Source organism: Ambystoma mexicanum, chromosome 9 (genome assembly GCF_040938575.1).
Source record: "Ambystoma mexicanum isolate Mex_15411 chromosome 9, UKY_AmexF1_1, whole genome shotgun sequence".
In the NCBI taxonomy this organism is placed as follows: Eukaryota; Metazoa; Chordata; class Amphibia; order Caudata; family Ambystomatidae; genus Ambystoma; species Ambystoma mexicanum.
The window spans coordinates 1,442,653,944-1,442,677,894 of record NC_090931.1 but is presented as its reverse complement, the minus strand read 5'-3'; the positions used below and the strand labels follow the sequence as shown (position 1 = coordinate 1,442,677,894).

Genomic DNA, 23,951 nt, shown 5'->3' with positions numbered 1-23,951 from the left:
TAGGGACATGAAGTTGATATTAGTAATTAAGTGCTTTAAAAATGGAATGTTATTTACGTATTGTCGAAATAGTGCTGCCATTTATAGAGGAGTTATATGAATACCGAACTGAATTAAACTTTGAAAACACAGCTGAAATGCATTTATTGAATGCCGAATGGAGTGAAACTTTGAAACACAGTTGAATCACATATATCGAATTGAAAGAAAACCTTGAAACTGAGCTAAAGTAAACTTATGGCATACGGAACTGAATAACACTTTATGGGCAAAGTTAACAACGGAGGACAACAAAAAGGGAAAGTGCCCATTTGCTAGCACTTACTAAAAAGAGCGCAAGTGTATAAGAATGCAACAAAGAGGTGGGGTATGAAAAAGACCACCATAAAGAGAACTTTATAAATGGATACAATACCGCAAAGCCAGAAACTGACAAGAAGTGTGTAACACGTGGTGGCAAAGCCTAGAGGCTAGCCAGGAGAACCCAGGAAAGTGTAAAACTGCACGCAGAGCCAAAAGGCTGATGAAGAGAAACCAAGTGAATGTGAATTTGTACACGGGTACAAGTGCAGAAGAACCTGTGTGGGCTGGAGAGCCTAGGATTCCTGGTTGTACGACCTGTGATGGGTGGACCGTGTGCTCTGACAACTGCGCCTAGACCAGTGAGCCCTAAATTGTGAAAGCCAAAAGACATTGTGAAATAAACCAAAGAGCGCTGTGAGTGAACTGGTAAAGCCAACCAGAAGGAGGGTCAAGTGGACCTAATTTTGTGGTGAACAGTGAAAGATTGAAACCAGTGCAAGAGCTAAATTGAAATCTTGGGGGAGGAAACCCTGAGATTTGAGGAACTGCAAATACTGTCTTGAGGACAGAGCCTCAACACCCCTTTTTGTGTGAACTATGTTGCATTGAACTTGGGGAAGGGAACCCTGGGGATTGTGTATAACTATATTGCCTTGAACTGGGAAAAGGTAATCTTGAGACTTTTATGGAACTTTCTTTAACTTTGGGAAGGGAAGCCGATAGGGAAGCTAAGAGCTGGAAGAAGATCAGAATTTTGTGTTGATCATCATTTCTTTCATTAGTGACATCCCAACACATTGATTAGCTTTAGTTGTGAGGTCAAGGATAGGTTTTGGACACATTTTAAGTGGAACTCTTTGACTCAGACTTCCCTTAGTTTCATTTAGATAGAGAAATCCCACCTTAGCATAGGGCAAGTTAGGCCTTCTACCATCCTGACATTTGAGTTAATAAATCATTTAATTCCGAACTTTGAATCTGTTGTTTGTGTCTTGCTTCATGATGCGTTCATACTTCCTGTTGCCTAGCACGTTCAATTTAAAGCACTCTGTCTGGTCCACTGCGCTTTCTATGGCTCTATAGCCGAATACTTACAGGTGAAATTTCGACTGTATATTCCGGACAAGGCACCTCGTTCAGCTGACACTCGATTGGTTTCTGTGCCTCGTTTCAAGGCCTCCTGGATTGGTGGCAGTTTTTTCTCAGTGGCTGCAGCTCAGCTTTGGAACTCTGTAATACCCAATTTAATTAAAAAAAACTGCCTGTATGGATGTTTTGATCGAATTGCTTGTTACCGTTTTGTTCGAAACCAAAAATACCAAACATGAGGAGCAGGGGCTGTGGCGGTGTCCCCGCTCCCCATGTTCGGTATTTGGGGGTTTCGGAGGTGCAGGGGTGTCCCCTGCTTCCTTACCAGTGGTGGCAGGATACAACAAAACAAATAATGAAAGTTGAAAAGGGGGGCCGAGCAATTAACTGCAGGCAGTTCACCCACAAACTAAAAAAGCACGAACTAACAACCCAGAACCTGGAATATTCCTTATACTCCTTATATTATATTCCTTATACTCTGAGAACCATTGAAGAGCATCTTGCTTTTCGGTGGTCACTGAAAATGCATCTTTTCTAGTTCCTTCCCGCCTCACTCTTGCTTTGTAGTGTCATGATGCTTTCGGTGGCGACTGTGCGCTCTATAAATTCAGGCTAGCATAACACAACAAACATGCAGTGACATAACCATGGTAGTTCATGTATACATGAGTGCCCATTATCAAAACAATGTTCTGCCCTGTGGCCTGAAATTGTCCCAAAGGTGTTCACCAAGATATAGACTCCATAATGTCCCATAAATACCTCCAAGGAATTCATGTTTACGTTTACCTGGACAATTGGCTAATATGGTCCACAACCCCTTCCTGCATCAAGGATTCAGTCAATGATGCCCTCCACCTAGCTTTTGCACTCAGCCTAACTGTAAACCAGGGCAAATCATCTTTGACCGATTCCCAGAGAATTCAGAATATTGGCTTGATCTAGGGCTGTGAGGTGGTGCTAATTCACATATAGAAATCTGTCTATGTTAAGACCTCAGTGCAGTTAATAAACGAAAGCAAGTAGTGAAGTGCCACTCGCTCTCTTTGTTGTCTAGGCTAAAGTGTAAAGAATGGCTTAGAAAATTCCCCATCCTCAGACAGGACCACACCTCGAGGAACAAGATGGTGCCAGTGCTTAGAAGAGAGGTCAACCATATAACCTTCAGGAACAGTCCTAACCGATACACCTTCCAAACATTCTCCTGCTGCCGTCTACGTTGGGGTGGATTTCTGTGTCTGATAGCTTCAGACCATACCCAGTATGGTCAGACAATGCTTGGCACCTCAAGATGGTGAATTCCGTAGCCAGTTAGCCTTATGCAGGTAGTCACTAAATCACTCATTTCCACATCTATTACTGAAGCACATATAACAGTGGATTGGCCTCACTGTGACACAAACCATTTATGCAGCATTTAAACACACCTACCTTTTTAAAATGTCAGTATTGCGATTTGTGACGTTGAAACAGTGTCCCCTGTACACAGACAAAATATCTGCACCCACTAGTTAGCTTTTCATGTCCTCACCATAGCATTAACATGCCTATTTTTCTTTATTATTCCCATCTCGTCTCACTCCAGAGACAGCTACACTCTGTGAGGCCTCCAGAAACCTCCATGAGGAGGAAATCGCGGGAGAAGAAGAACATCTTCCTGGGACTTGAAGTGGCTGAGACCATCCAGTGGCAGAGCTGGGAGCCAGGAAAGGTTATCACCAAACATCTCACCTTGAAAAACCTACAGTTGAAGCCACACAAGCTAAAATACAGGTATTTGAAAGGAGGCGCTTTGTTTGTCAAAAGATTTTAAATAACACCTTCAAGACTAAATGTTTTTTGAAAATCGTATTTTATTAGGTTTCATGCATGTGTTACAACTTTACAGAGCATAATTAAACATGGGTTAACAAAGAAAACAATTGTAACATGTCTCCCCCCCACACCCTTCCAGTTCAAGTTATCACTAGATGCTTGTTTGACAGGTTCTTAGAGAGCATAGCGGTGTCGTCACAGTGCGCATTAAGACTAAATGTTTTATATCTGAAATTATCTTATCACATATTGTTAAATGGCACTGAATCTTTGAGAAAGAGCCTGTTCTTCAAATATGGCATCTTGAATGGCTATTTTTTTTTTTTTGTATTTGTAAAGCGCACTAAACCCATGGGCACCTAGGTGCCGGTTACGGACAAGAGCAAGGTCAGAATAATGATTATTGGCTATGTTAGTGGAACTGCATAGAGACACTCAGTTGAGGGTTCGGTTGGATGAGCATGGACACCTTTCAGAACTTATCAGGGTGGAGGGGGGGGGGAGGTCAGGCAAGGTTGTCTTGCGGCCCCTCTCTTCTTTAATCTTTTTTTTGGCTTATATGGGTGTCTTCATGGAGTCGTCTGCATTGGCCAGTCCAGAATTAAATGGGAAAAAGATCCATTGGCTGGCCTATGCAGATGACATAGTTCTGTTAGATAGAACAGCCATAGGTCTCCAACGACTACTGTCCACATTGGGGGAAATGCAGGATTGAACAAACTTTCCATAAATCCCCTCAAATCGAGAATTGTGATCTTCAAACGTCCTCAAAATAAGATCCATTTCTCAAATTTGTTCTTAGAAGGAGAAATTATTCAAAGGTTTGAGGAAGTGAAATACCTGGGTTATAACATCTATGCCTCCCCCGCTCTCCACAAAGAAGAAGCAGATGTAGCATGAAAGATAATGCAGATCGGATAACAGATGCTTAAGCTAAATTCCAAATACTGTAAGTTTTCTATTTTGCCATTGATATCTATCTGGCAAAAGCGGTGCCCGTGGTCTATACAGCCTGGAGGCTAAGCCTCAGCTGTGGCTCATAAACTGGAGTGCCTTGGAGGGTTAATTATGGAAGAGGACTTTAGGCCTTCCCATATGCACTCCGAGTTGGAGCCTTGGATTTGAACTTGGCCTTAAATCTCTAGGATGTATAGCAAACTGGAAATTGATTTCGCTCTACTGGGAGATTATCACCGGTCAGAGAACTACCCTTTACGGGGACATCAAATATCATATGGAGAATTCCAGTTTGCCTATTCTGACTAATCTTGAAAAAAGAGCGAAGGAGTTCTTGGTCAGGGTAGACCTGGACGTAGAGACTCTTATAGCCAACCCACTAAAGGTTAAGTGCGAGTTGGAAATTAATGACTGGATCGAAACCATATCGAAAGTGAGACAGTCGTCTTCCTACAATCTTTTCCTCTCAGCAGAACAAAAACTTGTCTGTCTCTCTCATTATTTAATGATATTTCCAGATAAGTCTGTAAGAGATAACTTCCTTAGGATAAGGTTAAACTTGGTTCATTGCGGTGAGGTGCTGGCAATGCGCCATCAAGGTGACAGCGATAAAATTATGTAGAATCTGTGAAATTCCATCAAATCAAACATTAAGGCATCTTCTGATGGAATGTGAGGGATCCTAGAATGTACGCTTGGCGTTATTTAGGAGATTTGTGTTGTGCTAGGAAGGGATCTCTGCAGAATATTTCTGGGATAGGTTAATCTCCGGGTATGACATCGCTGTAAGTTCAGCGGTGGTTCGAGTTTTAAAACTCTGCAAAATAATTGGAGTAACATGTAAGGAGTAGAGGAGAGATAAGGTTGGAAAATCAGCTTAGCAAAAGATTGAGTTATTATGGTTGTAAATAACATGTTTTTATGTTTGTTACTATGTGATTGATTATTTTTTATGATTTGTATTCTGTATCATTTGTAAAGGTTCAAGGTGGAATCGAACACAAATAAAAAAATTAAAAAAATAAGGATGGGCTGGTAAAACAAGTCTGATAAGTCAAAGAGCCAAGTTTTAAAAAGCTTTCTGAAGGCACAGAAAGATGATTCAGAATGCAAGGTGAGCAGCAAGGAGTTCCATAGCGTGGTGGCCATGACTGGGAAACTGGAGCTTCCTGCTCTGCTGGGTATTAATCTAGGAACGGTGAGGCAATGGTAGTTAGCAAAGCGTGTAAGCCTAGACTAATTGTATTTTTCAAATCTTTGTGATGGGTATACCGGGGCTGAATTGACATGGCAGAGGTAATTGATGGAAAGAATTTTGAATTTGATGCAATTACGAATCTGGAGCCAGTGAGCCCGAATCTGGAGCCAGTGAGCCTTTCTTCTGGCTGCTGTGATATGGTCACGTTTAGAAAGACTGAGGGCAACGTGGAGGGCGTTATTCTAGATAACTTGCAGCTTGCTGATGTTACTTCCTGAGGTGCCTGCCAGAAGAAGTGTTGCAGTAGTCTTAACTTGGATCCTATGATACCTCGAGCTAAAGTGAGGTGGTTGGTGATGGAGAGAAAGGGTCTGCTAGTGTTTATGAGCTTCATAGTGCAGGCGGTGGAGGAGGCAATGGTGCTTACTTGTCGCCGTATGTCAAGGGTGGCGTCAAGGTAGATTCCCAGTGTTTTTACTGCCAGGGAGACCGGAATTATAATCCCATCTATCACAAATGATCTGTAGAAGAGTCAAGTTTGTTGAGTAAGGGTTGGGTGCCGACAAGGAGGATTTCCGTTTTTTTCATCATTTAGGCAGAGCAGATGGGATGCCATCCAAGCCTAGATAATCTCATAGATGGAGTTGGCGGTGTCCTGTTATAAGGGTTTTATCCTGTAGTGAGGTGATTTTACCATAAGGGCGTTTTGTAACTTGCCGCACCAGGAATTGTCTTGGCAGGTTGTGTGGTTGGAGTCTCTAGCTCACGCAGGATGGCGAAGAGCTTGCGTGTGTCAGAATTTGTATGATCAATTCTGGTGTGTAGATGGAGACGTGGACATAGTGTATGTCCTGCCTGTACTCTTGAGTAATGATGGTGTAGCATGATTTGTTGGCGTCGGAGGGGACTTCCAGCCATCCTGCCTTGGCGGGTCATTTCTAGGCCGAATGGCTTGAAGGTCGGGGTAAATCACTCATGTATGTGTGTAGTGGGTTTGGCCTCATGCTGTTTCAGAGGAGCAAGTGTGTTTACGGCTTGGGAAACTATATTGTTGCAGTAGTCCACAAGAATGGTGGGGTTGGTTCTAAAATCTATTCTAGGACGGCAGTCTGCAAGCATAGGGAGAAGGCAGTCTTTTGTGAGATTGAGGGTGCAGCGTGAAAAGGCGGGGGCAAGGCGACAGTGGCGCTAGTGGGGTGTTTAGCCGTAGGGAGGAAGAAGGAAATTATACAATGGTCTGAGCAAGGGCAAGGTGTGTTGGATAGGGTCGATATTCCACATTTTAGGTCTGCAAGCCAGTCTAGCATACGTACTAGGTTGTGAGAGGGTGCTGGAATGCGCTGAGAGAAAGCAAGGACGTTTAGAGCATTGGCTAGGGAGATGGCTTCTTTATCTGAAGTATCATTGAATCCTAGGTTGACATCGCCTAGAAGAAGAGTTGGGTTTCAAGCAACGGTGTGATCCTCTTCGAAGAAGAGGGTAAGACCTGCGGGTTGATGGATGAGGTGTCGGGTGATGGTGGCAGTTGGGCAAAGAAAGAGTTTAGCTGGCAGGAGGTCGCAATTAAGTGGATGGCTGATTTTGAATGCCCTAATGGGGAGTGTCTCTTTATGGATCTGTGCTACCGAGCCACCTCTGCTGGTAGTTCTGTCACTGCAGAGGATAGTATATCCTGGGGATGGCGATAGTCAAGGCCGGACTAACTGCTGCGTTAAGCCAGGTTTCAGATATGGCAAGGATGTCTAGATCGTTCATGGCGAGTAGGTTGTGTATGTCGGGAGCATGCGCCGAGATGTAGCTGGCATTAATCAAGGTGCATTGTAAGGGAGGGAGGGGTTTAATGTGAGCGTTGCTGAGGCTGTGATCGGTGTGTGCTTGGATGGTGTAAGAGGGGCTCTGGGGGTGGTGTGGTGTCGTAGTTAGGAAAGTTGGGATTGATGGTGCGTAGGCATAGATATGCGTTTCTGATGATGATGATGATGGTAGTGGGAGGAAGGGAGCTGCAAGGGGGGGGTCAGTGTACATGTGGTGTGGTGGCTGAGCCTTGGGGGGCCTAGGCAAGGTGACTGGGTGGGCCATGATCTGCTAGAGCAAGGGGCCGGGTTCAGTAGGCATAGTATGTCGCATATGGGTGCTCGGGTGTTGTGGGTAACGGATGAGCATGGTTTCATTTAGAAAGCCAAGGGTGGAAGGAATCTAGTAGGGGAAATAGTAGTTTGGGAACGAAGCGCATCGCCTGTGGTAGTGGGGAGGGTGGAGGCACATAACTGCAGGTCAGGCCCTGGTAAGAAGTTGGGCCTTCCTGGCCCAGCCAGCCAGGTGCCTTACTCGCGGGCATTGGTGTGGGGCTGCGTCACCTGCCGGCAAAGATCTGCAGCTGGGAATTGTAGTTGTGGCAGCAGCCAATCAGGCGATCCTGCGCGCAACACTCCAAGGAGCACTGTACCGCTGTAGGGCGATGCTGCTGCTGATGGGTATCGGGTCTTCTGTTATATCAGCTGCCATCTTTGAAGGGAGCGCAAATTCCTGCAAGGCTTTGTAAGGCCCATATGAGCTCGCCTTGCTCTTTGTTCTGGGGATTGATGTGTCTTGGTCTTGCTTGAAGGTAGATGGCAGAGTAGCTGCCTGTGTAAGCATCCAGATAGGCTGGGGTTAGCTGTTACTGTGATAGGTGTCTTTTCACAGGTCCCGAAGTGTCTGTTCTATATCAATGCCCAGTGCTCCTGATCTGAACCACAAAAGCCAACAATTTTAAATCTGGTTGGAGTACAGTTCCACTGTTGATGGTTGTGAGAAAGTAGAGCACTGCCATTCCTTATTGGATTTCAATAGCAATAGTTATAGCTGGTAGTCTCTCTCACTCTCTCACTCTCTCACACTCTCTCTCTCTCTCTCTCACTCTCACTCTCTCACTCTCTCACTCTCTCTTTCTCTCTCTCTCTCACTCTCTCCCCAGAAGTTAGTTATTTAATTGTTTAGGCACTACAAAACACCACTTAATTCATGTCCGTATCCCCATCAACCATTAGCTTGAACAACTTAGGTTTTTAAAGTAATATAGTGGCACAGTGTAGTGAGGTCAAAGAATGGGGAACTCAAATGCCCCACATTTTAAAGTATCTTCATGTCTAACCTGCTGCTTCGTTTATATTCTCATCTCTTTTATCGAACAGTTCACCATCTACAACGTTCTTCAGAACACTCTTTCCACAACCAATAATCTTGAGCCCTGGAACCTCCTTTGCTCTTCCTGTTACGTTCCATCCCTTGGAAAAGGTAAGGATAATTAATGCTCCATCTCTGTCCAAAGATGCAAAAGAGAAAGGTGGTAACCCTGGAGTGGGCTTCATGATGTTGAGTGGAAACTGTGGTGTAACATGCAGCACGCCTGAATATGAGATATTGAGATTATTTAGCTTTTCACTGCTTCCAGATTTATCTTTGTTGCAACTTGGCAAGCACAGTGGAGACGTGAGTGCGGGCACAAGACCGCTTTTGACCCTCCTAGTCATAAAATGCACAATGTTTTGGGTAGCATACTACAGACACTTCATCATTACATGTGGCTTTTAATGGCAAAAGGGCAAAAGCATATTTTTTCCCATTTCTGTGGTAACCAGTGGACACCCAGTCAAAGCTGAACTCGGGGCACCTGGCAGCATGATCGCAATTGTGCTAGACATTGCACCTCTGAGCTAGAATGTACATGCTTGGCTTTTATGAATATTATCTGCGTTTGCCTCCTTCCTAGAGAGAGTATGAAGACTGCATCCGCTTTGAAACCTCTGAGGGGACCTTTTCAGTATTGTTGCGTGGCACCCTGCCACACCATGCACTCCTCATCCCTAAATCTCTGCACCTGCCCATGTGTGCTGTGGAAGGCTCATCGGAGAGCTCCTTTGTGATGCGCAACATGAGGTGAGTGGACAGTGGACAATAGAGGTCCATCCTGGGCCAGGTGTGTAAGGCCCTCTGCTAATTGGAAATGGTGTGAACTGCAGATTGCGGGACTTTTTAGGCTTCAGTTACTTCTGAATCAAAAAGAGCAATAAGAAGAACCCTATTGACACGGCACACACACGGTGTATTAAGAAAACATATTTCCAGCATTTTGCTCTCTTTAACCAGAAGTTGAACAAAAGATTAGAATGCCTTTGTTCACAAAATGCGTAATTATTCTAGCAATCCATACATTGTTGGTCAGGCTAGTCTAAATTCCATTATAACTGTGCAATGAAGTTGTTATGATATGGTATGATAAGCATTTAGAGGGAGGACAAGACAACGATCTTACTAGGCCTTGGGTCATTCAGATCGTGCAAGTGCAAGAAAGAGAAGTGCAAGGGGAAAGGGTGTGGTGGGGAGAAGGCCAGGGGGAGGGATGGGAACAGCAGGGCAGCAATGCTCTGAATAAGTGCAGCACAGGGCAGTGCGGCTCTGGGTAAGTGCAAAGGAGGCAAGGGACTGTAGAGTTTACAGATTACAGCCCCTAATTTTTGTGCAAGGCCCGGAGGCAGTGCAGGGGTGACCGATCAAGGGAGAGCCTGGTACCCAGTGAGACTGTGAGGGTAGAAAGCAACCAGTCGGTGCGGCAGATGGGTAGGTCAGCAGGGGAGGGAGGGAGAGCAAGCAGAGGAGAAGAGGAAAGTGTTATGCTGCTTCCAGAACTTCAGGTGGTCCGGCTCAAGTTTGAGAGGTGAAGGGAGGCCATTCCAGAGGGAGGCACCTGCAGAGAAGAGAGATCTACCCCCCGCTCTCTGCCTTGAGAAGAGTCTGACCCTTAGAGAGTTGGAGGTAGCTGAGCAAAGGGCTCTAGAGGTAGGTATTTAGGACAAGAGCATTGGATGTAGTGCGGGACCCAGCCCCAGAAGGCCTTGTGGACAATACAAAGGGTCTTGATCCTTGCAGCCACTGGGAGCCAGTGGAGAGATTTCAGGGCTGGAGAGATATGGTCCTTGGGCTTGAGGCCAAGGTCAAGTAGTGAAGTCCTGTTATGGATTAGTTGCAGAAGGCGGACAGTAGCAGAAGCCAGATTGAGAAAGCGGCTTTTGCAGTAGTCCAGCCTAGAGAGAACCAGGGCTTTGGAGACACTGAGCTTCTGGGGGAAGATAAAAAAGGGAAGAGTACCTTTGAGGAGGTGCAGCTGGTAGTGGGACTTCTTGGTGATATCCGAGATGTGAGGAGAGAAAGAGAGAGTGGAGTCGAAGATGACACCAAGGCTTTTTACCTGACAGGAAGGCGAAGGAAGAGGGCCCAAGGAGGGGCGGCCAGAGTGAGAGAGGGGAAAGCAGAAGCACGAGTCCCAATGAGAAGGCTCTCTGTCTTACTGGGATTAAGGCAGAGATCCTTGGAGCGCATCACTACTGAATCGCGAATAGACAGTCTGGAATGAACGAGGGAGGAGAGGAGGTTTAGGGGAGCCTGAAGGAGAGCTGAGTGTCATCTGCATAACACTGAAAGTTAAAGGAGAAGGTAGAGATCAGGTGGGCCAAAGGGGCCAAGTAGAGGTTGAAAAACCAGCGTGAGAGGATGGAGCCCTGGGGAACGCCTCAGGTGGAGAGAGAGGTGGCAGAGAGAAAGGAACCAAGTTGGACCTGGGAAGGGCAGTCCCAGAGGAAGAAGGTCAACCGTTCCAGAGCCTGATCCATGATACCCAGGTTCTCAGTCGATTGATCAGGATGGCTTGGTTGACTGTGTCGAAGGCAGAGGAAAGATCCAGGAGGCTGAGGACAGAAGCAATGCTGGAATCGAGGTTAAAGAGCAGTTCTTACAGGTGTTCAGGAGAGCAGTTTCTGTGCCTCTGGCAGCTCTGAGGTCAGACTGATGGTCTTGGAGATAACCAACAGATTCAGTGTGGAGAGTAAGCTGGGAGATGGCCAGCATTTCCAGGAGTTTGCCCAGGAAAGGGGTGATAGCGATCAGCGATAGTTTTTCGGACAGGTAGGATCGGCAGACGGCTTCTTAAGGAGGGGTGAACAAAGGAGTGCTTGAGGAGAGATGGGAAGGTTCCAGTGGCGAACAAGTGATTACACACATTGGCCAAGGCTGGATTGTGGGTGTCAATATGGTCCTTGGTAGTTCTGGAGGAGCAGGGGAGCACCTGTTTGGACAACACTTTCATAGATCAGACTTGTCTAGAAACCCTGTCAGGTGAAGTCAGAGAGAAAGCGGGAGAATTGACCAAAAAGGGGGTACAGAGAGGGAGAGGGAAAGGGAGAGGAAGAGAAGATGGAGGACAGGATGTCCTGCGTTTTAGTGGTGAAGTGAGAGGCCAGAGCCATACAGAGAGCTGTGAGCGAGCAGGAGATGTAGAGACTGCAGCAGGGTTGGCCAGTTCCTTGCAGGACTGGTCAATCTGGTCACAGTTGTCCAACTACATTTCATTTGTAAGGAAGAGACAAAGGTTATGGATGGTAAAACTTTGAGCATATCCTCATAACTGTTGCAAATATTGGAAAACAAGTTGATGTTATGAATCATATTGTAGCACCCTTATTGCACAGCCTATGCTTTTGAGAAAAAAGACTCTTCATCAGGAAAATACCTCTAGTTACAATACACCCAACCGTTCATTTGATCTCCCTAACTTTGGTTACCGGGATGTTAGAGTTGCAAACCCCAAAATGTCACCAGTCATGGTTCCTAAAGCGACCATAACTCTGCCACCTCAGAAGCATCGCTCATGACATTACTGATGTGTATGCACTGTTGATGAAAGCGTGAAGAGGGGGTTTAGGGTGCACTGTGTACTCTGGCCATATTAGGTTGGTAGCAAGTTGAGTCCACACAATTGCGGTACATGTGTTGTGGCTTCAATCAATTTAGCAAAACATGTAGGCTGTGTACATCTCTCTAAAGTACTACACACCCACCCTCCCCTTTATATGGCCTACCCATATAACTACACTAGACATATTTAAAAATAAACCAAACACAAAACCGCACATAACAATATTGTAGTACAACTTCGTTTTGCACACATACTTTTAAAACTATTACAAATATACTAATTTGTATATACACAAAGTCCAGGGGTTTGTCTCAAAAAATGTTAGCCAGAAAAGAAAAGGGAAAAAACAAACACCACTCTATGACCACTAGAATGCAGTTCTTGGTGTAATCGCCTAAACCAAGGTTACAAGGCAATACGCCTGAATTAAAAAACACTCAGATAAAATACTTAAAGTTGGTGGCAACGTTGGGGGTGCTTTCCTAACATCAGACACATGCACCCAATACCACAATTCTTTTACTTTAACAGCAAGGGAAGTAGCATACACCACTGTGTACGTCCCATTATAAAGGGGTTCAATCCACCTTCTATCAACATTTTTCACATAAACTTTGTCATTTGGAAACAATTGCAGTGGTGGTTAGCTAGCAGATTCTGGTACAGCACAGTTGTCAGTTTCTTACGACCGTCATGGAGCAATCTGTTGAGCATGGTGTTAATACACTTTGTTAACTGAGTTAAGTATGAATGGAATTCATCCCCCAGAATCAATGCAGCCCTGTGAGCATCTGAAGCACTACACACAGGGGATAGTGGTGTGTGCATATGTGTCCTCATCGCTATTTCATGAGGGGAGAGTTGGTGGTCCTTACAGGGCTGAGTCGTCAAACTGAACAAGGCCAAAGGGAGACAATGCACCCAGTTCCTTTTCAGTGTTGCACAGAGCTTCGATAACTTGGTCTTAAGCAGTCCATTCATCCTTCCTACAATCTAGTTGGCCTGAGGGTGGTAAATAGAACACAATGTGTGCTTTATTCCCAAAAGAGCTAGAATCTCCTTGATCAGCTCATTAAGGAAGTATGTGCCATTGTCACTTTTAAGAGAGTTGCACACTCCCCATCGGGGAAAAACTTCTCTTATCAACAATTTAGTGGCCGATTTGGCATCGGGATGTCCCCTGTCGCACTTGCCTCCGGGCCCTACACCCCACCTTCACTCAATGCACTTGAGAAATTAACCCAAGAGAGTGGCTCTCTCGGCACTTACCCCAGTCTCAACTGACTGGGTGCACTTGATCCTCCCCCTCCCTGTGACCCTCTGTGCACTTGCAGGATCCGTATGCACCGCACCTGATGATCGTCTGTCAGTTCTCCGTTGTCTTCACCCCTAAATTGCACTGTTGAAACTGCAGAATCGTCGTCAGGCCTATTTGCTGTCTCCCAAACTACACACGTACTCTGCCTGTGCAGACTATTATTGTCTCCGAATTTCAAGGGCTCTGAGCGACTGTTTGATTTTTTTCCCCATTTTCCCACCCTCCTTGAGTGCTTTGAAACACTTGCCTGTGTATAGGTGCTATATAAATAAACAATACCATACCATTCCTATTGAATTAGGGTCACATATCACATCAATACATGAAAATGCTCTTTTAAAATTTTGCATGAATTGACGTGATGACTCATTTAATTGGGTCATGCTATATACAACCTTCTTGCATAGAATGATATGGAGCAAATTGTTTACTAATCTCCCTTTCAAAGTCCTCCCAGGACAGCTCTTTCTGCTCATTCAAAACTCAAATCCAGCTAGCAGAAGCAGGATCCATAGTGAGATGGAAGAACCTACCGTATTGTGTCTTAGGGATTTCAAGCATCTGAAAATGTCAGTCATGCTCTTGATATGTTCTTCAATGGATATGCCTGAATCCATTTTGAAGGGTTTGATTAAAGTCTTGATAGACTTCATTATCTTTAGTGCATTGCACAATGTATTGTACGATGGGTCATTTTGCCCCCATTTGCTTGGATCTGGGTAGTGTGAGAAACCAGAAGGGGTCTCACCCACTAGTCCCCAGGGATCTGTCATCCAGGTGGTCAGAACATGGCCATCGTTTTTGGATCCAGTTGCTGGGGGTGGACCAGTGCGGGAAGATCACCTCGATGAGGGTCTTTGGGGAGTGGTACCGTGACACCCCGATGGTGAGAGCGGTATCCCCTCCCTTGTAGCACATTTACCCCATCCTACCCGGTAGGATATTTAGTAACTCTACCACCTGGCCCCTTTTACAACACAAACACCTTCTCACTGACAGCCCTCTAAGGGAAAACAGACTAACACCCAAGCTGTGTACCTAACATGTTCCAATACCATGGTCGGGCGAGGTCAGGCAATTATCGACAGTCACTCACACCTGACTTCCATTACACTTCCCCAAATGGATAAAAGGTGGAGCACGAAAGCACACTCTGAGTGAGGGAAAACACATGAGGAAACAGCAGTTCCAAAACGGCAGTTTAACGAGAGAAGAGACGGCGCAACAGAAAGGGATCACAAGGAGGGATGTACCCTTTACTTTTTCAACAAGGAACCGTTGCTTTCATGAGTCCTGGAGATTGTAAAACATAAGACCAGGTAAACGGGCTGAAGAATCCTGCATTGTGTGTCGGAGATACCCGGGGCCCTCCTGCGTCAGTAATCAAGGCGGGGAGAATCCGCAGCCACCGTGGTACTGTCCTTGGCTCCAAGAACAAAGCAGCATCAGTGAAATCAACACAGCTGGTGGTGTTGAAGCCAAGGTTGCAAGCAGCACCATTGTATGGCGAGCACTGGAACATATATTGTTAAAACGCATGTGAGAAGAGACTTGAGTGAAGTTAAACTGCTGATGAGTGATTGAACTTTAAAGCAAGCTATGATACCTTTGACAGAGTGGTCCGGCACCGCGTGGGTGCTCAATCGAAGGTCTCTGTAAGGTATCCAGCTGAGGAGTAACAAAAGTATATATATTTCATCCAAGCCCGGCAGAGGGAGATCATTTGAAAGTGAACAAATACATTTGAATCGAAGTGGACATGCGACGGGCCAAGCAAAATCCGGCGCACAGTCGAAAGTCTTTGTTTTTTGATGAAATAGATAACGTTTGGAAAAATACATGAATTTGGTCCGAGCCCGGCAGAGGGAGACCAATTGAAGATGTTGTGTTAAAGTGGTCCCGAGCCCAGCAGAGGGGGACCCGGGGTGAATCGAAAATGACCCGAGAAGTTGTACATGAGAATCCAGAGCAGAAAATAACTTTTGAATGTTTGTTTGTCGTTTCAGGCCCTCTGAAGGAAGAGACTTTGAATGGCAAAGAGACTTTAGTACAGAAGGCCTTGATACTGAGATTTGAACTGCATCCTCGTGCTAGAGAAGACAGAGACTGTGCTAAGCTTGAGTGTGCCGCCTAGTCCTGTGCTGAAAATATGGAGAAAGGAAGCCAATGGCTTGAATATCCTGACATATTATTTCTTGAACACTTTTCTTTTGCATAATATTGTTTCCCACACTATTTGTATTTAGAAGTGAGGATTGGCAATAGGTTTATTAGTATAGGCCCTTTTATTTTAACAAGACACAACTAGGACTGCGTTATTATTATTTGATGGTCGTAGCTTGCTCCCATCTTTAGATTTAGGAATAGATAGGTGTTTTACAAAGCCAGTTGAAGTTCAATAAACACCCTTGAACTGTGGCCACTTGTGTCGGTCTTACTGTTTGATACCATGCCTTCCTTACAGTAGGCAGACTCAGTCTCGAGTACTGGAGAGCGGCCTGCTCCTGCCAAGTGAACAACAGGTGGCCCATTTCCCAGACTGTGGCTGCTTTCAGCCTCAGCCAGGGAAACAACCTGCTGTCCACAAGGCATAAACCGCTCTGTATACCTATCACCCCTAACAGCTGAAGTTTGCCGTCTTATCTCCCTGCACTGCACTTGCTGACCCTGAGCGTGATGGTAAAATGCTGAATTTTCTTTCCTTAATTGGACAATTTCCCCATGCATTTCAGCAATTTGCGTTTTGCAGTGATCAACTGTTTTGATTCTTTTATCATTCTCACCCATAAGCCTAAAAATCTCATCTTCCACTGCCTATAATTCTTTTGCTGGTTGACTGCCCCCCATTCCGTAGTGCGTGTGCCTCTGGCAATGCAATATCTTTATCTTTTTGGACACCTTCCAAAACAATTTTTACATGATCAATCTCTCACTTTCTGACCGCTGTCTTTCTTTCTGTGCCAACTGTGCACTTACATCATCATATTTGGCCAGTAACTCTGCATCGAGCTCTCTCTGTTTCAAACTCCATTTCACTTGTAACAATTCCTCATGCACTGCTGCCAAATCGCACTGTAATTCTGCAATAACCTTAGTCTTTTACCCGGCAATTAAACAACCTTATGTAATGAGAACCAAAGTTTGGCACCTAACCGTATGGCAGTCAATCTGCTGCTTACGATCATCTGCCTGAAAAAGCTGGGTAAAGCATGTTTGTCATATGCTCCCTTCATTTAACATCTTACTGAAACCTTCCTGATCAACTTCAGAGATAATTCTCTTCTGCCAACCTTGTAAAGTCACAGGTAACCATGTCGCCAAAGCAAACAGCTAAGCCTCCGCATAATCACAAAGGTCAGCAAATCCCACTTCATCTTCTGTCATATTTGCACACTAATGATCACACAATTCCACCAAAGTAGTAAAGAGAAATTCAAAGTGCACCTAGCACAATCAACTACTTTAACAGAGGAAAAACAAAATGAAGGATTTCAAAGTGCACCTACAACACATTCTGACCGTACTATGTAGGGGCAGGCCCAGCAACTGTACCTTAAATCAAACTGCCCAACCAGCAATGCCAAAAATTTGTCAGATATTTTTATCGCCATGCTTCTACAATCTTATGCACAGTCTTATGTGTTTCTCTGATTTCTAGCATGTAGATCAGTACATTGCAAAATGCATCTTTTATTCAGACCTCTGACTAAGGTCACTACCAGGTCTAGTTATGTGCAGGGCTTTTGCAGTTATATTTTTACCCAATTCCACCCCCTACACATTACAAAATAAGCATGCCACACAATAACCAGCCAAGCGCAGCTTTCATTATTCTGTAATCCATTTTATAGATTTAAAAAACAGAAAAACATAGAAAGAAACACAATGTGTGATCATTGGGCACATATAACATTGAAAACAAACGGAGAAAAAAGAAAAATGTTCCAGTTTATCTGTTTGTATTATTTTCATAATCTGTCAATATGCAATGCATTTATGGCAATGGCAATTTTAGAATCATTCCCTGTATTCTCTCATCCCAAGCAAAAGGCTCTCCTCTGTACACAACAAAATAGATTTCCTTCTGAAAATTTGACCCGGGGCACACTCTCATCCTTGAGCTGCTACAGCTTTGGGAGTGTGTCAACTCTTTTGTCTAACAGTCAGCTAGCTTCGCATAGAAAAAATGAAATTGCTCTGCAGCAAATGAAGAACAAAGGGGTTTTTCTGGTGTCTAATCTGACTTTTCGCTAATGAGTGTAAATGTACCAAACACGTGTCACAATCTCTCTTCATTTGTCATTTTTATGCTTGCCCTCATATTTTAGAAGAGCTCTGTCGCTGCCAACTGACAGCAAACCTCTTTGACACACAGTCTCTCTCTCTCTCTCTCTCTCCCCCTACCACTCCCACTCCCTTTCCCTCACTCCACCGCCAACTTGTAGCTCTCCTGTTCTCCTGTTTTCTTCCAGCATGCAGGCAGCTCAGCTCAGCACTGCAACTGAAATTCTCGGATCTTTTCTGTTTTTTTCTCTCCTTTCCTCTTGCTTCCCATCCTCTTGAGAAAAGAACCCCCCTGGGTGTATCTCTCCCTTTCCCTTTCCCTTTCTCTCTCTCTCTGCCTCTGCTCTCTCTCTGCCTCTGCTCTCTCTCTCTCTGCCTCTGCTCTCTCTCTCTCTGCCTCTGCTCTCTCTCTCTCTCTGCCTCTGCTCTCTCTCTCTCTCTCTGCCTCTGCTCTCTCTCTCTCTCTGCCTCTGCTCGCTCTGCCTCCGCTCTCTTCTGTCCCACTTCTTATGGCTCGCTACAGAAAGTATACCATATTCCAGCCCTGGCTGTGATGTCATCCTTCAATCAAACTTGTTTTTGGAGGGAACTCCCTGTAATTTTCTAGAAGGCTAAGAAAGTGCTCCTTCACCATTACCTTTGTACAGGGTTCAGCTCAATGGCTCCGGATGGATAATTGAAACATTTCCCTTCCAGTTTCCTGCGCTGCCAGCTCATACACAATGGACCGGTTTAAGCAGAATGAATCCTGCAAATGCATTGCGCAGCCTTCATGTCCACACTGTAAAACAGTTTTCATTTGTGCATTTCATTTTCCAACCCAGCACCGCAGAATGACATGCCTGCAGTCTGAGCCATCCCATTCTAATCATTCATTGGTAGTGGGTTAGGTGTTAGGAGTTATTGGTTTATATGTTAGGAGTGAGTAGTGTTAATCCCTATGCTACCACTACACTTTGCCTATGCTATGCTATGCAATGCTGACCCCAAAATCATCCCTTCTTCACTTCACACCAGTGCTAACGTATATGCCATGCTGAAATACACACCCTCATCTTCCATACATCGGCACACACCTTCCATTGAAGTCTGAGTTGTCACCAAAATTCCCTCTTGGCTAAAATTCCACCTGGTTATAATGCAGTGCCATCCTTTGACGTGGTGCACTTTCATATTAGTATTTGAGATCCCAGCAAAAAGGTTGAAGGGTAGCATTGTCCTTCCCTCCTATCTCCCTAACTGTTGCATTATCCTCCTCCTCCTCTTTCTCCATCTATCTATTACTGGTTTCCAAATCTTGTGTTGCGGCCTGGACTCAGATGGATCACGGATTTTGGTGAAGTCCACCAACATCCAATGTTCTGCACATCAGCACTTGTTTCTCCTGGCTCATTAGTAGATACAATGTGTACCTCCTCTTCCCCTTGTTTTAAAGAGGCAGGGGACAAACCTCCTCCCCAAACTGCTCACTCTCCAGTACCCTGAAGTGTTGCCGACACATTGACACTCAAAAAGGTAATGTTCTGTTGCTAAAAGCAGAGGTAATGTTGCAGATTTAGTTACAGACACTGAATGCACTCCCTTTTCTCAAAAGATTTCTAATATTTGTTATCTGCAACTTTGCAAGCAACACGTATTTGGCATGACCACTAAAAGATGGCACATTGATTTGCAGCCACTGAATGTGATATAATTTGCCTGGCCAACTTCTTACAATTTTGCGGTGGTGTTCTCCTCACATTGCCAAAACATGGCTTGCATGTATGTCATGCAGTGTGGTCATTGGGAATTGGTTTGGTCTGTAGTAGGTGGTAAAATATTAGCTATCCTATTTCAGTTGACATCTGCCTCAGCTAAATCTTATTTTAAGTTTCTTCAAGTCCCTCACCTAAAGCCTATTCCCTCAACTGCTCTAGCAACCTTCATGCCCATTTTATACCATTGTAGTGTGAACCAATCAAAACACTATGCCTTAACCACTGTTAATGTTGGGAACAACTTGATATGTCATAAATGTGCAATATTCGGGCGTTACAAGTTATGCCCAATCAGTTTCATCCAGGTTTACATACAGGAGAATTTCAATTGTACCAAAAGCATAGATCAAGCACAAAAGCCATTGTCGTGTTGCTGTTCTGCAAGCTGTGGTGCATAAATACTGCATTTTATGCATACCCATGTGCAATGTTTCTACTTAACGATACAGGCCATGGACTGTGGTTGCAGTAACTATATCAGTAGTGATGTGTAGGACATGGCAGCATGGAATGGCTCTTTCTTACAAAGTTTGTACTGTTACAAAGTCCTCAGCCTAACCATGGGTGTAGATGGTGGTGACGCCAAGGGCGGAAGGGGGCGGTAGTTGCTGCTACAAGCCATGTGATGCTAGACCTGCAGAGGTGTGGAGACGATCCCCTGGCTACCCCCACCATGCCACAGGCAGGAGGTTAGGGTTCACCACATCTGCCTGTGTCAGTTAGGGTCTCTTTAAAGAATGCAGCTGTGCCATCTAGCAATGGTATTCAAACTGTGTTGTCTCATAAAGTGACACAAACAATGGCTGCATGAGCCAAGCTCAAAGAACCCCTTCAGACGCATTGAGGATTTCCAGCGAGCGAGTGGGCCCCTTGTCCCACCTGTCCGGATAACTGGATGAGACGTGCAGCAAACTGAGTGTCATCTAGACAGAAACACACCGCATGGGAGGTATGTTCTATGTGAGCCTAATGGTGATACTGCAATCCAAGGTAGCAGACTGACTTGATAGCATTTTGGTCTGCATCACGCTGCAAATTCCTATGCATGTTCAAATACGGCTGAAGCAACTGTGGTCTCACAAGCAAGCAGCCAATCAGCAAGTTACTCTAAATATTGCCTACAGGTGAATGTTGGTCCTCTTTTAGAAATCCTATTATTGCTAAAGCAATGTATAAAAGGCAAGGCGAACGTTCCATTGCGGTTAGTGGTTGAAGGCGAGAGACAGGAGGAAAGAGATTACAAGATATGAAGGGGTAGGGGGTGAGAGCAGAACAGAGGATGAGAGGAACAGCATTTAGAGTTGGAAATAGGAGGAGAGCAAGAAGAGAAAGGAAATGGAAGACGATACGGTGCAGAGGAGAAGAAAGAGCACAGAAGACAAACTTGCTGGAAGACCAGGCACATGTTACGCTGCAAGGGAGTCAAAACGGTTGTTGGGGGGGGGGGGGGGGGAATGGGGGTGAGGGGGGTGCAGAGAGAAGCAAACATGAGCAGGGGGAAGTCTGGAAAGGGTTGAGGAATGAGCATGTGATGTGGCATTGAGAAGGTCCTGGTGGCGTTGGTGTACGGAGAGAAGAGAAAGAGAGTGAAGGAAGGCCGCCTAGCATGTGCCTGAGAATTGGGGTAGTAAAAAGAAATAGGGGCCACAGAGAACAAGGACTCTGGGAAAGGGAAGTGGTGAAAGTCCAAGTAAGAAACCAGTATGAGTTCAAGGGTGGTCTGCTGTCTGTCTAAGTCGTAGTGCTTCTGAGAGACTGCTTCCAACACAGATGTTTGGTCTGGATTTGATTGACAAGTAATATTTCAAACCCAAGGGACCCTAAGTACCTAATACCACCTAAAACGACCAAGAAAGTGTGAAGATCCTAAGAGAAGTTCACTCTCTGAGATTGTGAAGGACAGGCGATGCCCAAATATTCAGTAAGTAGTATGAAAGACATTATGATTAGGAGGCAAGTCCAGCCTGGACTTGAGAAACCTTTGAAGGACTTATTTTGTGTTGTCGCATTGACTTTCTGTCCTGTGCCATCTTGAACTACTCTGAGAGAAAGAGAGAGTGAGGAGGGAAGAGAATTGAGTAACCACTTTGAAAGAGATGCAGAGCTTTAGGAAGAATTGAACATGGTCTCTGTTTTTATTTGTTTCATTCAAGAGTTACATATAATTTAAACCCCCTTAAATAAAGGTTGGTAAATCCATGATCCTTGTTCACCTCTTGGCATATCACATGAGTGATGCATTTTTTGATGTTGAGTCATGACTGGGTTGGGTTATGGTTACTTTAGAAACCATAACTGACACATTTTGAGGGTTATGTTGTTTTACCCTGCCTCTGTAATGTTCCTGCAACCAAATGTGTTCACTGATAACATACCTATGGTGCCACCTTGCGCTTAGTTTATTTCAGCCAGATAGAACCTACTCAGTGAAAAGGGATAAAAAAAAATACGCCCTCTGATTCAGGCAAGACTGTTGTGGCAATGATTCATACAATTCATTTAGGCCACTTGATGATGCCCATAGACCAGTGATATTTTCATCACACAGTCACTCTTTATAAAATATCAACACATATAAATTGACTGCTGCATCCTTAAACTCATGATTTACCTCTTTGCAAATCTCTGTTCCCCATAGTGAGCTGCAGATGCTTTTCAAATGGGAAGTTCCAGAGCCTTTCTCCATGATTCCAGTGTCTGACGTTCTTGAGCCAAGGGGACAGAGCAAAGTCAATGTCATTTTTCAACCTCAAGCAGCTCTGGTGTACGACATAGTGGCAAAATGCTGGTTTGGTGACCAGGAAGAACACGAGAAAAGCATCCAACTTACTGCTATTGGTAAGGACACCTGTAGGGCACGTGAACAGGGCTCATTGGCCAACTGTGGGATGCTGATCGCTGCTACCTTGAACATTGTGACTGTTTAGTAGCCTGCATATAGCATGGCTCAAGCAAGTGTCCCCAGAGCTACGCTTTGCCAACAGTCAGTTTGCCTATAGGTGATTAAGCCTAGAGAAACAGCGCAGCTCTCCAGTACCCAGCAGTTCTGGAAGAGTTGAAGCTGTGTTGCCTTTGGGAGGTAAGGTAAAATCATGGCCTACTTAAGAGGAGAGTCGCACCGTACTGAGCTACTGTTACTTATGTTAAGATTGTATTTTAGACTGTACAAGTCACCAGTGTAGTAGTCTATCAATGCCAAGGCATGTAAAGCGAGTGGGATACTCTGCCCCTGCCAGGGGTAGCCACACCTTGGCCTGTGTAAGAATAGAAAAGGGCAGTATATATAAGCCACAAGAGTTATGGGCGTAACCTCACAGGACATGTGGTGACTCAGTCACACAACAAAATAAAATGCACTGAGGATACACCACTTTTTTCAGTTACATGATTTATAGACAAGCGCAGGTCACTTTATTTACATAGCTGACCTGCCCAATCAATGAGGGCAGTGAGCCAATGAAAACCAGCCTGGGGCCTACTCGCTTTAATACATTAGCACATGCATGTCAACACGAACATATGATTGGCTCACAGCACCCCTGATGGTGTTGGGAGCGCATTTTTCTATGACCAGCCCATAACTGGCCAATCATGGTGAACTATTTAAAAATGTATCCCCCCTGATTTCTCTGTTCATATGCTCCCCTTTTTTTTTTTTTAGCTGTGCTCTGCTGTTTCCCAACTATGCAAGCATAGATATATGCATACAGTAGAAAGATGCATCCCTATTGCTGTTTGAGGTATAGGGGTATAGGGATGCGAATGGGACAGCAGCACTTCTCACTGTACAGAAATGTCCTTCTAGGCAATGTGCATTCCGCTGCACCTGTTCCAAACAGGCACACAGCAGTGCGTTGCCTTTTCACACATTTAATAGCACATACCTTTTGTCAAATCAGTGTGCAATTTATAGATGCATGGAAACTCCTCCTTTTGCTCCTTCGCCTGCACATATTGCCCACAGGGACCATTGGTGGGGAAGCTCATCTGCATATACACATCTGGAATGAACACATTCTGATTCCCTTTTTGAATAAGGTGGGACCTTTGGAGCCCTTTTAATTTCACTTAAATACCAGTAAAATTATGTTTCACCTATGTGCTCAAACATTTTGTGAAGTGGGACCCTTGGTGCCCAGCCAAGCCTTGTGCAACCTACTTTGTTGTCCTCCTTTCTGCGCTAAGTTGTAAAATGACTTTTAAAGGTTCCTTTTTTTATTTTTAGCTAAATACCCTCACCTGCTGGTAAGAGTCTTTGGGGAAGAAGAGAACCAGCCAGGGCAGAAGGAGTTGGAGCTTTGCTTTGGCCCCACCGCCATCGGCTGCATAGTGGAAAAATATATAGAAGTGCACAATGTGTCTCCGGTATGTAAGAGCAGAAACCTCAATGACACAAATAATTTCTGAACTTGTATGGGCACACACACATACACACCAGTCTATTCCTTATTTCATGTATTTCATGCCACATGTCTTCCTTTGCATTCCTAAAGGCGG

At 44.8% G+C, this 23,951-nt stretch overlaps 1 protein-coding gene across 2 annotated transcripts in view; it reads left to right on the top strand.

Moving 5' to 3' along the window:
* Positions 1-23,951, top strand: part of CFAP65 (cilia and flagella associated protein 65) — an 825,303-nt gene that overhangs the window by 64,405 nt on the left and 736,947 nt on the right. For both annotated transcript variants that reach the window (XM_069616861.1, XM_069616860.1), the window contains exons 3-7: positions 2,981-3,168; positions 8,539-8,641; positions 9,117-9,283; positions 22,093-22,292; positions 23,680-23,819. In XM_069616861.1, coding sequence (XP_069472962.1) covers positions 2,981-3,168; positions 8,539-8,641; positions 9,117-9,283; positions 22,093-22,292; positions 23,680-23,819 — 798 coding nt within the window. The remainder of the gene's footprint in view (positions 1-2,980; positions 3,169-8,538; positions 8,642-9,116; positions 9,284-22,092; positions 22,293-23,679; positions 23,820-23,951) is intronic.